Source organism: Diceros bicornis, chromosome 14 (assembly GCF_020826845.1).
Source record: "Diceros bicornis minor isolate mBicDic1 chromosome 14, mDicBic1.mat.cur, whole genome shotgun sequence".
NCBI classification, from domain to species: domain Eukaryota; kingdom Metazoa; phylum Chordata; class Mammalia; order Perissodactyla; family Rhinocerotidae; genus Diceros; species Diceros bicornis.
The window spans coordinates 42431450-42446957 of record NC_080753.1 but is presented as its reverse complement, the minus strand read 5'-3'; the positions used below and the strand labels follow the sequence as shown (position 1 = coordinate 42446957).

General features: G+C 37.0%; 1 protein-coding gene across 1 annotated transcript in view; it reads right to left on the bottom strand.

Moving 5' to 3' along the window:
• Window positions 1-15508, bottom strand: part of SLC17A3 (solute carrier family 17 member 3) — a 32787-nt gene that overhangs the window by 2507 nt on the left and 14772 nt on the right. Inside the window, exons 6-7 of the mRNA XM_058555120.1 lie at window positions 292-410; window positions 7-168 (exon numbers count right to left, since the gene is read on the bottom strand). Coding sequence (XP_058411103.1) covers window positions 7-168; window positions 292-410 — 281 coding nt within the window. The remainder of the gene's footprint in view (window positions 1-6; window positions 169-291; window positions 411-15508) is intronic.

Below are 15508 nucleotides of genomic sequence, written 5' to 3'. Positions count from 1 at the left end.
ACTCACATCTCTGATGTTAACATGGAACACAGAGCTGATGTAAGTTGGTGTGTATACCATCAATATGTTAACTAACCATTGATGGCCGAAACTGCAAAAACACATGGACCAAAGGGGAAGAGATCTGACCATAGCTTTGACGGGAAGAGACTGCTTAGAAGAACTGACCTGAAAACAAATTTCCTGATCAGAATAGTGAGATCTGAGACATGTTCACACATTCTTAGTCACCCTGATAAACCCAGATGCTGACACTATATAGGTAGAGAAGGTTGGAGTCCTTACATGTACCTGTTGGGCCAAGGAGGATATGATGTATTCTTTTTCTGTGACATTTATCCATGGGTGAGAGGCAGGGTCATCATAAACCAGAACAGACCAGAGAAGGCAGCAGACACAGCCAATGCCTCCTGCAAGCAGAGGGTAAAATTGGTAACTGAGCTGATTTCTGCCTTCTGCGTGAATTTTTCTTTTATGTTGGGACATTTTCTGGTACAGGTCCCTGGAAAATCTCTTGCTCATAATATCCCCTTTTCATTTCTCAAAAAATTCACATGAATATCACAGCTTTCTAGAACCCATTCCTTTATCTTTCTTGATTATTTGTGTGTGTGGAAATCACAGACCCTAGGAATAGCACAAAACTTGGTATCTCAACCTTTTTAATCCTAGTAAAGGAAAACTACTTCTCTACTCACAACACTTCTGAAACCAAATGTGTGGGTATTTTTCACACTAAGCAATTCTCCAATTCTCTGTGGACACCAACTTGGTATCCTACAATTTAGTTCAATTCTGACACTACCTGGCATTAGCACAGACCCCACATGGTAAGAGCTCAGTCCCACAAGACTGTCTCCCCACTTCAGATACCAGTTGCAAGGAGTGGGTCCCCAGGTTACTCAAAGTTCTGTCCGAATTGACTACAAAGTCAGAGGTTCCCACAATTTCCTCTCAGGTTTGATAATTTGCTGGGACAGCTCAGAAAACTCAGGGAAATTTACTTATGTTTACCAGTTTGTTATACAGGATATGATAAAGGATACAGATGAACAGCCAGATGAATAGACACACAGGGAGAGGTCTGGAAGTGTCCTGAGAGCAGAAGCTTCTGACCCTGCGAAGTTGGGGTGTGCCACCCTCCCAGCATGTGGATGTATTCACCAACCTGGAAGCTCTCAGAACCCCACAGTTTAGGGATTTTTATGGAGACTGCATCATGTAAGCATAATTGATTATTAGTACAATCTGCAGCCCCCATCCCTCCCCAGAGGATGGAGGGTGGGGCCAAAAGTTCCAAACTTCTAATCATGGCTTGGTCTTTCTGGTGACCAGCCTCCATCCTGAAGCTATCCAGCAGGCCACAAAGAGTTGTCTTATTAGAACAAAAGATACTCCTATCGCTCAGGAAATTCCAAGGGGTTTAGGAACTCTGTGTAAGATTCTCCTGTCATTCCTATCACTCAGGAAGTTACAAGGATTTTAGGAGCTCTGTGTCAGGAACTGGGAGCAGACACTATATATATATTTCTTATTATGTCATAATTAGCCATTCTAATAGGTGTGCAGAGGTATCTCACTGTCATTTTTATTTGCATTTCCCTAATGACTAATGATGTTGAGTTGACCACCCTTTTATGTGCTGATTTTCCCTCTATCTTTTTTGGTGAAGTGTCTTTGCCCATTTTTTAATTGGGTCTTTTTCTTATTATTAAGTTTTGAGAATTATTTACACTTTCTGGATAAGATTCCTTATTTTATATATATATGTGTGTGCATGTATGTGTGTGTTTTGTAAGTATTTTCTCCCTATCTCAGCTTGTCTTTTTATTATTCTCATAATGTCTTTTGAAGAGGAGAAGTTTTTAACTTTGATGAAATTCAATCTATCGATTTGTTATTTTATGGATCAAGCCTTTGGTGTCATATCTAAGAAAGCTTTGCCTACCTAGAGAATAAAGAATTTCTCATCTGTTTTCTTCTAGAAGGATAATAATTTCAAATTTTACAATTAGGTCCAGGATTCGTTTTGAGTTAGGTTTTGTATAGGGTGTAAGATATGGATCAAAGTTCTTTTTTTTTTTTTGCACATGGATATCCAATTTTTGAGCACCATCTGTTGAAAAGACTATCCTTTCTCCATTGAATTGCCTTTGCATCTTTGTCAAAAATCAGTTTACCTTTCATGTGTGAGTCTATTTATGCCTGTATTATGTTCCACTTATCTATTTGTCTGTCTTTATACAAATACCACAATGTCTGGATGACTGTAATTTTATAATATGTCTTGACATCAGGCAGTATTAGTCCTCCAACTTTGTAATTCATTTGCAAAATCGTTTGCTTATTCTAGGGTCTTTTTATTCTCAAGAGAATTTAATTTTCAGTGCATAAGTCTTTCACATCTTTTGTCACATTTATCCCTGTATTACATATTTTTTGATGTTATTGAAGATGATACTGTTCTCTTTAATTTAGATTTCTGATTCTTTCAACTTTTGAGTGTCTAAAAATGTTCTTATTTTGCCTTTGGTTTCGAAAAATTTTTTTCTCTGACTCTAGAATTCTACGTTGACAGTTTTATTTTCTTGCAGTACTTGAAAAATGTCATTCCATTGCCTTCTCGCTTGCATTGCTCCTGACAGGAAAGCGGCATCATTATCTTTGTTCCTCTGTATATAACACGTTTTTTAGCTTTGGCTGCTTTTAAGATTTATCTTTATAACTGGTTTTGAACCATTTGATTATGGTGTAGCTTAGGGTAGTTTTCTTCATGTTTCTTGTGCTTGAGGTTCATTGACCTTGAATCTGTGAGTTAATAGTTTTCATCAAATTTGGAAAGCTTTCAGCCATTATTTCTTCAAAGACTTTTTTTCTATTCTTCCATGCCATTCCTCTCCTTTGGACACTCCACACTTTACTGATGTTCTCATTTCATTATTATTATTTTTCTCTGTGTGGTTCATTCTGGATGGTTTCTATTGCTATTTTTAAGTTCATTAATCTTTCATCTATTGTGTTTAATCTGTCATTAATTCCATCCATATATTAGAGTTTTCATCTCTAGAAGTTTGATTTGGGTCTTTTAAAAAATATTTTCCATGTCTCTACTTAACTTTTGAATAAATAGACTTATGTTATAATACAGTTATAACAACTATCTAATTTAATGTTCTTGTCTCCTAATTCTAACATTTTTGTCAGTTCTGGGTGTTTTGATTGTTTTATTATTCCTCTTATTGTGGATTGTGTCTTCTTGCTTTTTTTCCATGGAGCCAGACATTGTGAATTATACCTTGCTGGGTGCTGAATATTTTTGTATTCCTATAAATATCTTTTAGCTTTGCTCTGGGTTGCAGTTGTTATGTGGAAACAGTTTGATCCATTTAGGTCTTGCCATCATCATTTGTGAGAGGTATACACAATAGTGCTTCCTCTAGGGATAATTATTTCTTGCTACTAGGAAAGACATTTATGGGTATTCTGCTCAATGACCCATGAATTATAAATTTTTTCAGTCTGTCTTGTGGGAACAGGCACTATTTCTGATTCTCTGTAAGTAATGGACACTGTTCTTTAATCTATTCCAAAGATGTTTTCCTCTGGGCTCAGGTTACGTCTTCACACACATATCCTGATCAGTGCTCAGCTGAGTATCAAGGGGGACTCTGCAGATAGCCAGGGTTATCTCTGTGTGCAGTTGTCTCCTTGTAGGTACTCTTTCCTATGAACTCTACCTGCCTTACTCTCTCCGGGCTCTTAGCTCGTTCTCTTCAACTCTGTTTCTGCTGAGCTTTGCCTGAGTTCCCTCTTTCTATGCCATGCCCTAGAGCTCATCTCTCACAGGCCATTGTTCTTTATTGCTTGATGTCTAGTATCTTGAAAACCATTGTTTCATACATTGTGTCTGTGTTTTTTCTTCCAGGTGTTTCAGGCCAGAAGGTATATCTGTTGCTTGTTACTATATGTTAAGCAAAAGTGGACATTCCATGCAGTTTTGTTTGCATAGGCCTCATTGTGCCCCTGAATTACATTGATTTTTGAATATTGAACCTGCCTTGCACTCCAGATATAAATTCCTCTTGTCATGATGCATTATTCTTTTCATGTATTGATGGATTCTATTTGCCAATATTTTTTTCAGGATATTTGTGTTTAGGTTCATGAGAAATATTGGTCTATAGTTTTCCTTTCTTGTAATACCTTTGTCTGGTTTTAGTATCAAGGTATTTCTGGTCTCATATCATGATTCATAAAGTATTTTCTCTTCTAGTTTCAAGAAGAATTTGTGTAAAATTGGTATCATTTCTTACATGTTTGGTAAAATTTGCCACTGAAATCATATGGGTCTAGGGTTTTCTTTGTTCAAAAGCTTTAAACTACAAAATCAATTTCTTAATATATATGAAGTATTCAGAGGATCTCTTTCTTCTTGAGTGAAATTCGTTACTTTGTATCTTTCAATGACTTTGTCCATTTTATCCAAATGGTTAAATTTATGGGCATAGAGTATTTCATAATATCCGTTTATTATGATTTTTAGTGTTTGTAGGGTCTGTATTGATGTCCTCTTTTTCATTCTTGATATTGGTTATTTGTATCTTCTCTATCTTCTATCTATCTATCTATCTATCTATCTATCTATCTATCTATCTACCTACCTATCAGTATTATTGATCTTTTCAAAGAACTAGTTTTTGGGTTTACTGATTATTTTTCTGTTTGAATTAATTAATTTCTGCTTTTATTTTTATTTTCTTTCTTCTACTTGATTTGGGTTTAGTTCTTTTCTTTTTCTCCTTCATAAGATGTAAACTTAGATCATTAATTTGAGACCTTTTGTCTTTTCTAACATAAGGGTTTAATGTTAAAATTTTCTCTCAAAGCATTACTTTAGCTGCATTCCATAATTTTGATATATTGAGTTTCATTTTCATTCTATTCAACTTAAAAATTTTCCTTGTATCTTTTTCTTTAACCTATTATAAGTATGTTGTTTAATTTTCAAATATTTGGGCATTTCCAGATATCTTTCTGTTACTGCTTTTTATTTTAATTCCATTATGTTCGAAGAACACATTTTATATAATTTTCAATTCATTTAAATTTGTTAAAGTTTGTTTATGAGCCATAAGGTTGACTATCTTGGTGAATGTGCCAAGCACACTTGAAAAGAATATTCTGCTGTTGTTAGATGAAGTATGCTTCATCCGTCTTCCACAATATCTAATTGTGGATTTATCTATTTTTCCTTGCTCTTCTATTAGGTTTTTCTTCACACATTTTGAAGCCTTTTGTTAGGTGAATATACATTTCAAATTATTACGTCTTCTTGGTGAATTAACACTTTTATCTTTATTTGCTGTCTACTTTTATCCCTGGTAATAGTCCTTGTTCTGAAGTCATCTGTGGCCAATATTAATATATTCACTCTATTTTCTCTTGATTAGTGTTTTCTTGGTTCATCTTTGTCCATTGTTTTATTTGTATTTATCCATGTCTTTAAATTTAAAGTGGGTTTCTTGAACATAGGATATAGTTTTGTCTTTCTTTTTAATTCCAGTCTGAAATCTCTGTATTTTTAACTGGTGTGTCGAAACCATTTATATCTAATATAATTCTTGATATGGTTGCATTTACATCTACCATTTTATTATCTCTTTTTTGTTCTGTTTTGTTTTCTTTATGTATTTTTTCGTCCAATTTTTTTTGCCCTGTTTTAGTTTATTTGGAATTTTTAAATAGTCCAGTGTAGTTTTCCTTTTGAAATTCAGCTTTGTCTCTCTATTTTTTTTTTTATTTGTTGCTCTAGGGAATACAATATACATACTATCTATACTATCTATTCTTATTCTTAATTTAGTCATAGTCATAGAGTTAATATTGTAGAACTCTAAGTAAAATATAAAAGTGTTGCAAATATATAGGTTCCATTACCCTCTCCACTGGCCATTATGTTGTAGTTGTCATATATTTTATATCTACATACATTGAAAACACCTCCAGACAATGATGTAAGTTTTACTTTCAACAATCATACATATTGTAAATAACTTAAGAAAAAAATAGTAGTTTTTTACACATTCATATATTTATAATTTGTGTTACTCTTCATTCCTGACGGTTCAAGTTTCTCTCTGGTATCATTCTCTTTCAACTTGAAATTTTTTCTTTAGCATAACTTTTAGAGCAAGATTGCTAGTGATGGTTCTTTCAGTTGTCCTTCATTTGAGAATATTTTTATTTGACGTTCATTTTTGAAGGGTATTTTCAGTGGGTATAGTATTCCTGATTAGCAGTTCATTTCTTCCAGCACTTTAAAGGTGTTTTTCCACTGCCTTCTGGCCTCTAAGTTTGCTAATAAGAAGTCTGTGTTTTTAAAATTGTTGTCTCCTTGTGTGTAATGTTTTACCTGTTTTCTAGTTTCTTTAAAGAATTTTTTTAACTTTGTTTTTCAGCACTTTGATTATGATGTATCTAAGTATGATTTTCTTTAAGTGTATCCTGTTCGGGGTTCACTCAACTTCTTGAATTTGCAAATTTATGTCTTTCACCAAATTTGGGTATTTTGAGGGCATTTTTTCCACATTTGTTTCAGCCCTGCACTCTTTCTTCTTTTCTTCTGTGATTCTAATAACATGTATAGGAGACCTTTTGATATTGTCCCATGAGCGCCTAAGGCTCTCTTTAATTTTTTCCAATTGTTTTATTTTCTTCCTTAGATTATATACTTTCTGTTTCTCTATGTTCAAGTTCACTGACTTTTTCTTATTATCTCCATTTTCCTGTTAAAACTATATAGTGATTTTTTGTTTTACATAATGTATTTTTCACTGGTAAAATTTACACATTGTTCTTTTCTACAGTTTCTATTTCTCTGCTAAGAACTTCTATCTTTCTATTCATTTATGTGTGTTTAACTTTGTCTCATAGAACATGGTTTTAATAGCTGTTTTGAGACTTTTATCTGGTAATTCCAATATCTGAGGCACCTCAGGGCTGGCATCTGTAGATTGTCTTTTCCCTTGGGAATTGGTCACATTTTCCTGATATGCTTATGTTGAGAAATTTCTTAATTATATCTTGAACATTGTAATTGCTGTGACTTGAACCATGATTTAAATCAGTGCGATTATTACAGCCTTTGCTAATCCACTTTGATCTGCCCCATACATGTGCAATTTAGCGGTGATCCTAAGACTTGTGCAGGTTTATCTCCAAGCCTTTCCTCTCTTTCTCCCATACACTATCTTGCTTGAGGGAGTCTATTTTCCCAGTTCCTCTGTTTAAAAAATGGAATTTCTATTGGAATTTTACCCATCTGCATCATTGTGACTAGGATCACCCTCAGGGAAAAGCAGAGAAATAAAGAAAAAAGGAAAGCCAACCCTTGCACATCACCTTTCCAAGTTTTTAATTCTTTCCCACAATCTGCCTACTTTTGTTTTTGTTTAAGAGTCCTCAAATGGTGCTTTTTGTATTTTCTTGAGAGTTTTCTGTTTTAATCAGTGAGATAGGTTATGGTAGACTTATGCTACAAGAGTGGAATTAAATCTCAGTAATTATTTCTTGAATGAATGAAATTTTTTCAGTTGTATGTATGTGACTACACGTGTGTTTGAGTAAACGTGTGAGAGAGCAGAGAGTGAGAGTGAGAGAGAATGCATGAGAGAGAGAAAGAGAAAGAGAGAGAGTATTGAATATTTACTTGAGTTCACCATCTGAGGAACACCCTGGATTGATTGGCACATATAGACTATTGTCCCACATTTCTCTATCAAATTACTGAAGCCATTGAAATGACAAAGTAATGTCTGAAACTGAAAAATAGAGACACAAAATGTGATTTTAAATTCAGGCAGCCATAAAGAAAGATATTTTGAAGTGAAACTTGAAGTTTCACTGCCCCTTCTGCAGCATCAATAAACATGACAAATCTGCATTTAGACCCTTTCCTTCCTTTGTCTTATTGGTAAAATGGAGATAATAATACCAACCTCACATGGTTATTTAAATATTAAGTGAGAAAATGAACATAAAATCTTTAAAGCCTGTTAAATAGTAATTGTTTTATAGTTAACTATTATTGTCATTATTATTACTGTTATTTAAAAATTTATTCTGTCTCACTTTAGCTTAATATTTGTAGCATCATATAAATGAATCAATTTAAACATCCATGAGCAAAATTCCAAACAATTCAATTAGGTTTAATTCATTTGTTCAACAAGTATGTCTAGCACTGGGTGGGGACTACAAAGACGACTAAGATGGTCACAATGGAGTCCACTGTCTACTGGAGGGATTGGACTTGTGGACTACATGGTACTAGGTATAATGTAAGTTGGATGATAAGTGAATTATGAACAAAATGCCATGTGAGCATGAAGAAAAGAATAACAGAATGACTGAGGAAAAGAGAAAGACTTCACAGGAGAGTGACTTATGAAAGATGTAGGACATCAACAGGTTGAGAAGCAGGGAAAGTTCCCCCAGGCAGAGGGAGCTGTGTAGGAAAAGCCCTGAGGGCCATCAGTGCAGATGCTGTTCTGGTAACGGAAAGCATCCTGGTGTTTCTGGAGTCTATTAATGTGTAGGAATAGCAAGGAGTGTTGAGAACTTAAGTTAAGAAGAAAGTTACAGGAAGAAGTCAAGATGGTGGCGTAGGCAGACTCTGAACTCACCTCCTCCCCCAGACACAGCCAATTTACAACTACTCGTGGAAAAATCACCCCTGAGACAGAGCTGAAAACTGGATAAGAGGAACTCTTGCAACAACGGACAATCCTGGTTGAGGTGGAAGAGGCAGAGACTCCTTTCTGGAGAGGAAAAACGCCGCCTTCACAAGCTGCCAGCATCACGGCCGCCGGGAGCAGCTCACAGGTACGCAGCCTCCCTGGAGGTGCGGGGCCCTGAGCCGGGGAGCGCCCCCGCTGTGGGCATTTTGTGGGCCCAGCACAATCGAGATGAGTGGCATAATATCTGACTTTGCCTGCTACTAAAACATTGGGGAGTACCCCCAGAGAAGCTGGTTTACAAAGAAATTAAAACCGGCTCTTGAAGGGCCCATGCACAAACTCACCCATTTCAGAAAGCAACCTAAAATCACCAGAAAGAAAGGTGCACAGTGCTGTGGTGAAAAGAGACTCACCTGATAGGCCCTGAGTGCATCTCGGTGAGAGATGAGACCTCTCCAGGGACTGGGACATTGGCGGCGGCCACTGTTGTGGCCTGGTGTGGGTGTGCTGACACGGACGCCATTGGAGATTTCCCTGGGGCCTGCTAGCCCAGGTCTGCCCCACCCGCTAGAGCACCGATTTAATCCAGCTCAGCCAGGGCAGGCAGCCCACCCTAGAGACTGGCCCCACCCAACAACAAGCCCTCAGGCAACTTGTGGGCCTGCATAGATTGGTGACTGGATTCTCTGCAGCCTGGCAACTGAGCCGACTTCAGTGGGGCAGGGTGGGCACAAGGAGCTGGTGGAGAGTGTGGGGCGGTGGTGCAGTGTGTGGGGCTCCCGCCGTGGAGGGACTGGGTCTGCTTCGGGAGGTTGGGGCACGCACACGGGGCAGGACTGTGTTGACTGTGTGTGTGGACCTGTGGGCTGCAGGGCTTGTCAGCTGCAGAAGATTTGTGCTTCTCAAAGACCCACATAGGGGGTTTGCCCGACCTGCCAAAGCCTGAAACAATTGGGTACTCCCGTGCCTGAGGCCAGCCCCACCCAGCTGCAATCCTCAGAGAGCTGACAAGAGACCTAAAGGCTGGAGGCTTATAGCAATTGTAAGGCCCTGAATCTAACAACCTGCCATGCTGGGGGCCTACTCACTTAAAAGAAATACTGCAACACAAATGTGGTATTAGAACTTGCAGCCAACTGTGCTGGGGCTCCCCACACCTGACAAAGAGACTGAAGGGCCCACAACAACTACAAGCAGCTGAGCATTACAACAGCTGGCCAGGAGCATAACTCAGCCTCCCTGGGCACCTACAGGGAGAGCAAACAGGCCACAACAGAAGGACACATGTAGCCCACATAGGGGTCACCCCTGGAACGTTGAGAACTGAGGGAAGCATAGTGCAGGTCTCCTAAGGCATCACTTACATAAGGTCACCTATCCAAGAGCAGAAGACGTAGCTGACCTACCTAATACGTAGACACAAGCACAGGGAAAGAGGCAAAATGAGGAGGCAAAGAAATACATTCCAAGTAAGGGAACAGGACAAAATCCCAGTAAAGGAACTAAGTGAAACAGAAATGAGCAACCTACCCGACTGAGAGTTCAAACAAAGAGTGTTAAGGATGCTCACTGATCTGGGGGGAAGAATAGATGAACTCAGTGAGAATGTCAACAAAGAAATGGAAGATATGAAAAAGAACCAATCAGAAATGAAGAATACAATATTGGAAATGAAAAATTCACTAGAGGGACTCAAAAGCAGAGTAGAGGATACAGAAGAACGGATCTGTGAGCTGGACGAAAGACTAGAAGAAATTACCCAAGGTGAACAGGTAAAAGAGAAAAGAATTAAAAAGAGTGAGGACAGTCTGAGGGACCTCTGGGACAACATCAAGCACACTAACATCCATGTTATAAGTGTCCTGGAAGGAGAAGAGCGAGACAAAGGGGCAGAGAATCTATTTCAAGAAATAATAGATGGAAACTTCCCTAACCTAAGGAAGGAAACAGGCATCCAGGCACAGGAAGCACAGGGAGCCCCAAACAAGATAAACCCAAAGAGGCCTACACCAAGACACATCATAATCAAAATGTCCAGAATTAAAGATAAAGAGAGAATCCTAAAAGCTGCAAGAGAAAGTCAAGTTACATATAAAGGAAACCCCATAAGGCTATCAGCTGACTTCTCAGCAGAAACCTTACAGGATAGAAGAGAGTGACATGATACATTTAAAGTGCTAACAGGAAAAAAACTTACAGCCAAGAATACTCTACCCAGCAAGGTTATCATTCAAAATGGAAGGAAAGATCAAAAATTTCCCAGACAAGCAAAAATTAAAGGAGTTTGTCACCAAGAAACCAGTGCTACAAGAAATGTTAAAGGGACTGATTTAAGGGAAAAAGAGAAGACCACAAATAGGAAAAATTATCTATTTCCATGATAAGAACGTAATGGATACAAATGCACAAAAAAGAGGTTAGATATGATATCAAAAACATAAAAGGAGGGAGGAGGGGAGTTAAAGAGTAGAGCTTTCAGACAGGGGTCAAACTAAAGAGAACATCAATTCTGTATAGAAGAAGAAAGGAACAGAGAAGAACTACTAAAACACTGAGGACAAAAAGTTAAAAAATAGCAGTAAGTACATACTTATCAATAGCTACTTTAAACGTCAATGGACTAAATGCTCTAATTAAAAGGCATAGGGTGGCTGATTGGATAAAAAAACAAGACCCATATATATGCTGCATACAAGAGACACACTTCAGACCTAAAGACACTCACAAACTGAAAGTGAAGGGATGGAAAAAGATACTCCACACAAATGGCAAGGAAAAGAAAGCTGGGGTAGCAGTACTCATATCAGACAAAATAGACTTTAAAACAAAAACTGTAAAAAGAGACAAAGAAGGGCATTACATAATGATCAAGGGAACAATCCAACAAGAGGATATAACACTTGTAAACACGCACCCAATGTAGGTGCACTAAATATATAAAGCAATTATTAACAGACATAAAAACAGTAAAAGACAGTAACACAATAATAGTAGGGGACTTGAACACTCCACTTACACCAACGGATAGATCATCCAAACAGAAGATCAATAAGGAAACATTGGCCTTAAATGACACACTGGAACAGATGGACCTAGTAGATATATACAGAGCATTCCATCCAAAATTCTTTTCAAATGCACATGGAACATTCTCCAGGATTGATCACATATTAGGCCACAAAACAAGTCTCCATAAATTTAAGAAGATTGAAATAATACCAAGCATCTTTTCTGACCACAACGGTATGAAACTAGAAATCAACTATAGGAAGAAAATCAGAAAAGCCACAAATACGTGGAGATTAAACAAAATGCTACTGAACAACGACTGGGTCAATGACGAAATCAAAGAAGAAATCAAAAAATACCTGGAGACAAATGAAAATGAAAATACGACATGCCAGAATTTATGGGATACAGCAAAAGTAGTTCTAAGAGGGAAGTTTATAGCAATACAGGCCTATCTCAACAAACAAGAAAAATCTCAAATAAACAATCTAACAATGCACCTAAAGGAACTGGAAAAAGTAGAACAAACAAAGCCCAAAATCAGTAGAAGAAGGGAAATAATAAAAATCAGAGCAGAAATAAATGAAATAGAGACCAAAAAAACAATAGAAAACATTAATAAAACCAAGAGCTGGTTCTTTGAAAAGATCAACCAAATTGACAAACCTTTAGCTAGACACACCAAGAAAAAAAGAGAGAAGGCACAAATAAGTAAAATCAGAAATGAAAGAGGAGAAATTACAACAGACACCTCAGAAATACAAAAGATTATAAGAGAATACTATGAAAAGCTATATGCTAACCAATTCGACAATCTGGAAGAAATGGATAAATTCTTGGAATCATACAACCTTCCAAAACTGGATCAAGAAGAAGTAGAGAATTTGAATAGACCAATCACCAGTAAGGAGATCAAAACAGTAATCACAAACCTCCCCAAAAATAAAAGTCCAGGACCAGACAGCTTCCCTGGTGAATTCTACCAAACATTCAAAGAAGACTTAATACCTATCCTTCTCAAACTCTTCCAAAAAATTGAGGAGGGGGGGAAGCTCCCTAACTCATTCTACGAAGCCGACATTACCCTGATACCAAAACCAGACAAGGACAACAAAAAAAAGAAAATTACAGGCCAATATCACTGATGAACATTGATGCAAAAATCCTCAACAAAATACTAGCAAATCGCATACAACAATACGTTAAAAAGATTATACACCATGATCAAGTGAGATTTATTCCAGGTATGCAGGGATGGTTTAACATTCGCAAATCAATCAACGTAATACACCACATTAATAAAATGAAGAATAAAAATCACATGATCATCTCAATAGATGCAGAGAAAGCATTTGACAAGAAACAGCATCCATTTATGATAAAAACTCTGAATAAAATGGGTGTAGAAGGAAAGTACCTCAACATAATAAAGGCCATATATGAGAAACCCACAGCTAATATCATTCTCAATGGTGAAAAACTGAAAGCTATCTCTCTAAGAACGGGAACTAGACAAGGATGCCCACTGTCACCACTCCTATTTAACATAGTACTGGAAGTCCTTGCCAGAGCAATCAGGCAAGAGAAAGAAATAAAAGGGATCCAAATTGGAAGGGAAGAAGTGAAACTGTCACTATTTGCAGATGACATGATTTTATATATAGAAAACCCTAAAGAATCCACCAGAAAACTTTTAGAAGTAATAAACGAATACGGTAAAGTTGCATGATACAAAATCAACATACAAAAATCAGTTGCATTTCTATACACTAACAACGAAGTAGCAGAAAGAGAAATTAAGAATACCATCCCATTTACAATTGCAACAAAAAGAATAAAATACCTAGGAATAAACTTAACCAAAGAGGTGAAAGAGCTGTACATGGAAAACTATAAAACATTGCTGAAAGAAATTGAAGAAGACACAAAGAAATGGAAAGATATTCCGTGCTCTTGGATTGGAAGAATTAACACAGTTAAGATGTCCATACTTCCTAAAGCAATCTATAGATTTAAAGCAATCCCTATCAAAGTTCCAACAACATTTTTCACAGAAATAGAACAAAGAATCCTAAAATTTATATGGAACAACAAAAGACCCCAAATAGCTAAAGGAATCCTGAGAAAAAAGAACAAAGCTGGAGGTATCACACTCCCTGATTTCAAAAGGTACTACAAAGCTACAGTAACCAAAACAGCATGGTACTGGCACGAAAACAGACACAGATCAATGGAATAGAATCGAAAGCCCAGAAATAAACCCACACATCTCTGGACAGCTAATCTTTGACAAAGGAGCCAAGAACATACAATGGAGAAAAGAAAGTCTCTTCAACAAATGGTGTTGGGAAAACTGGATAGCCACATGCAGAAAAATGAAAGTAGACCCTTACCTTACACCATACACAAAAATTAACTCCAAATGGATTAAAGACTTGAATGTAAGACCTGAAACTATGAAACTTCTAGAAGAAAACATAAGCAGTATGCTCTTCCACATCAGTCTTAGCAACATATTTTCAAGCACCATGTGTGACCAGGCAAGAGAAACAATAGAAAAAATAAACAAATGGGACTACATCAAACTAAAAAGCTTCTGCACAGCAAAGGAAACCATCAACAAAACGAAAAGACAACCTAACAATTGGGAGAAGACATTTGCAAACCATACATCTGATAAGGGCTTAATCCCCAAAACATATAAAGAACTCATGCATCTCAACAGCAAAAAAAACTACCAACCCAATTAAAAAATGGGCAAAAGACCTGAACAGACATTTCTCCAAAGAAGATATACAGATGGCCAACAGACACATGAAAAGATGTTCAAAATCATTAACTATCAGGGAAATGCAAATCAAAACTACAATGAGATATCACCTCACTCCCGTCAGAAGGGCTATAATTAACAAGACAGGAAACAACATGTGTTGGAGAGAATGTGGAGAGAAGGGAACTCTCATACACCACTGGTGGGAGTGCAAACTGATGCAGCCACTATGGAAAACAGTATGGAGATTCCTCAAAAAATCAAGGATAGAACTACCATATGATCCAGATATTCCACTGCTGGGTATTTATCCAAAGAACTTGAAAACACCAATGCGTAAAGATACATGCACCCCTGTGTTCATTGCAGCGTTATTCACAATAGCCAAGACTTGGAAGCAACCTAAGTGCCCATCAAGGGACGAATGGATAAAGAAGATGTGGTATATATACACAATGGAATACTACTCAGCCATAAGGAATGATGAACTCCAGCCATTTGTGACAACATTGATGGACATTGAGGGTATTACGCAAAGTGAAATAAGTCAGAGGGAGAAGGTCAAATACCGTATGATTTCCTTCATTAAGTAGTAGATAATAACAGCAATAAACAAACACATAGAGACAGAGATTGGATTGGTGGTTACCAGAGGGGAAGGGAGGAGGGAGGAGGGTGAAAGGGATAATTAGGCACATGTGTGTGGTGACGGGTTGTAATTAGTATTTGGGTGGTGAACATGATGTAATCTATGCAGAAATAGAAGTATAAAGATGTACACCTAAAATTTATACAATGTTATAGACCAATGTTACTGCACTAAACAAAAAATTAAAAAATAAAAAAAATTAAAAAATTAAAAATTAAAAAAAAAAAAAAGAAGCAAGTTACATCAATGGATCCCACCAAGGCAAGTGAAAATGTCAGGTTACAGTTATTAATAAACACATCCTGACAGAGCCACAGAAAGGGTAACTCTGTCTTTCCTAAG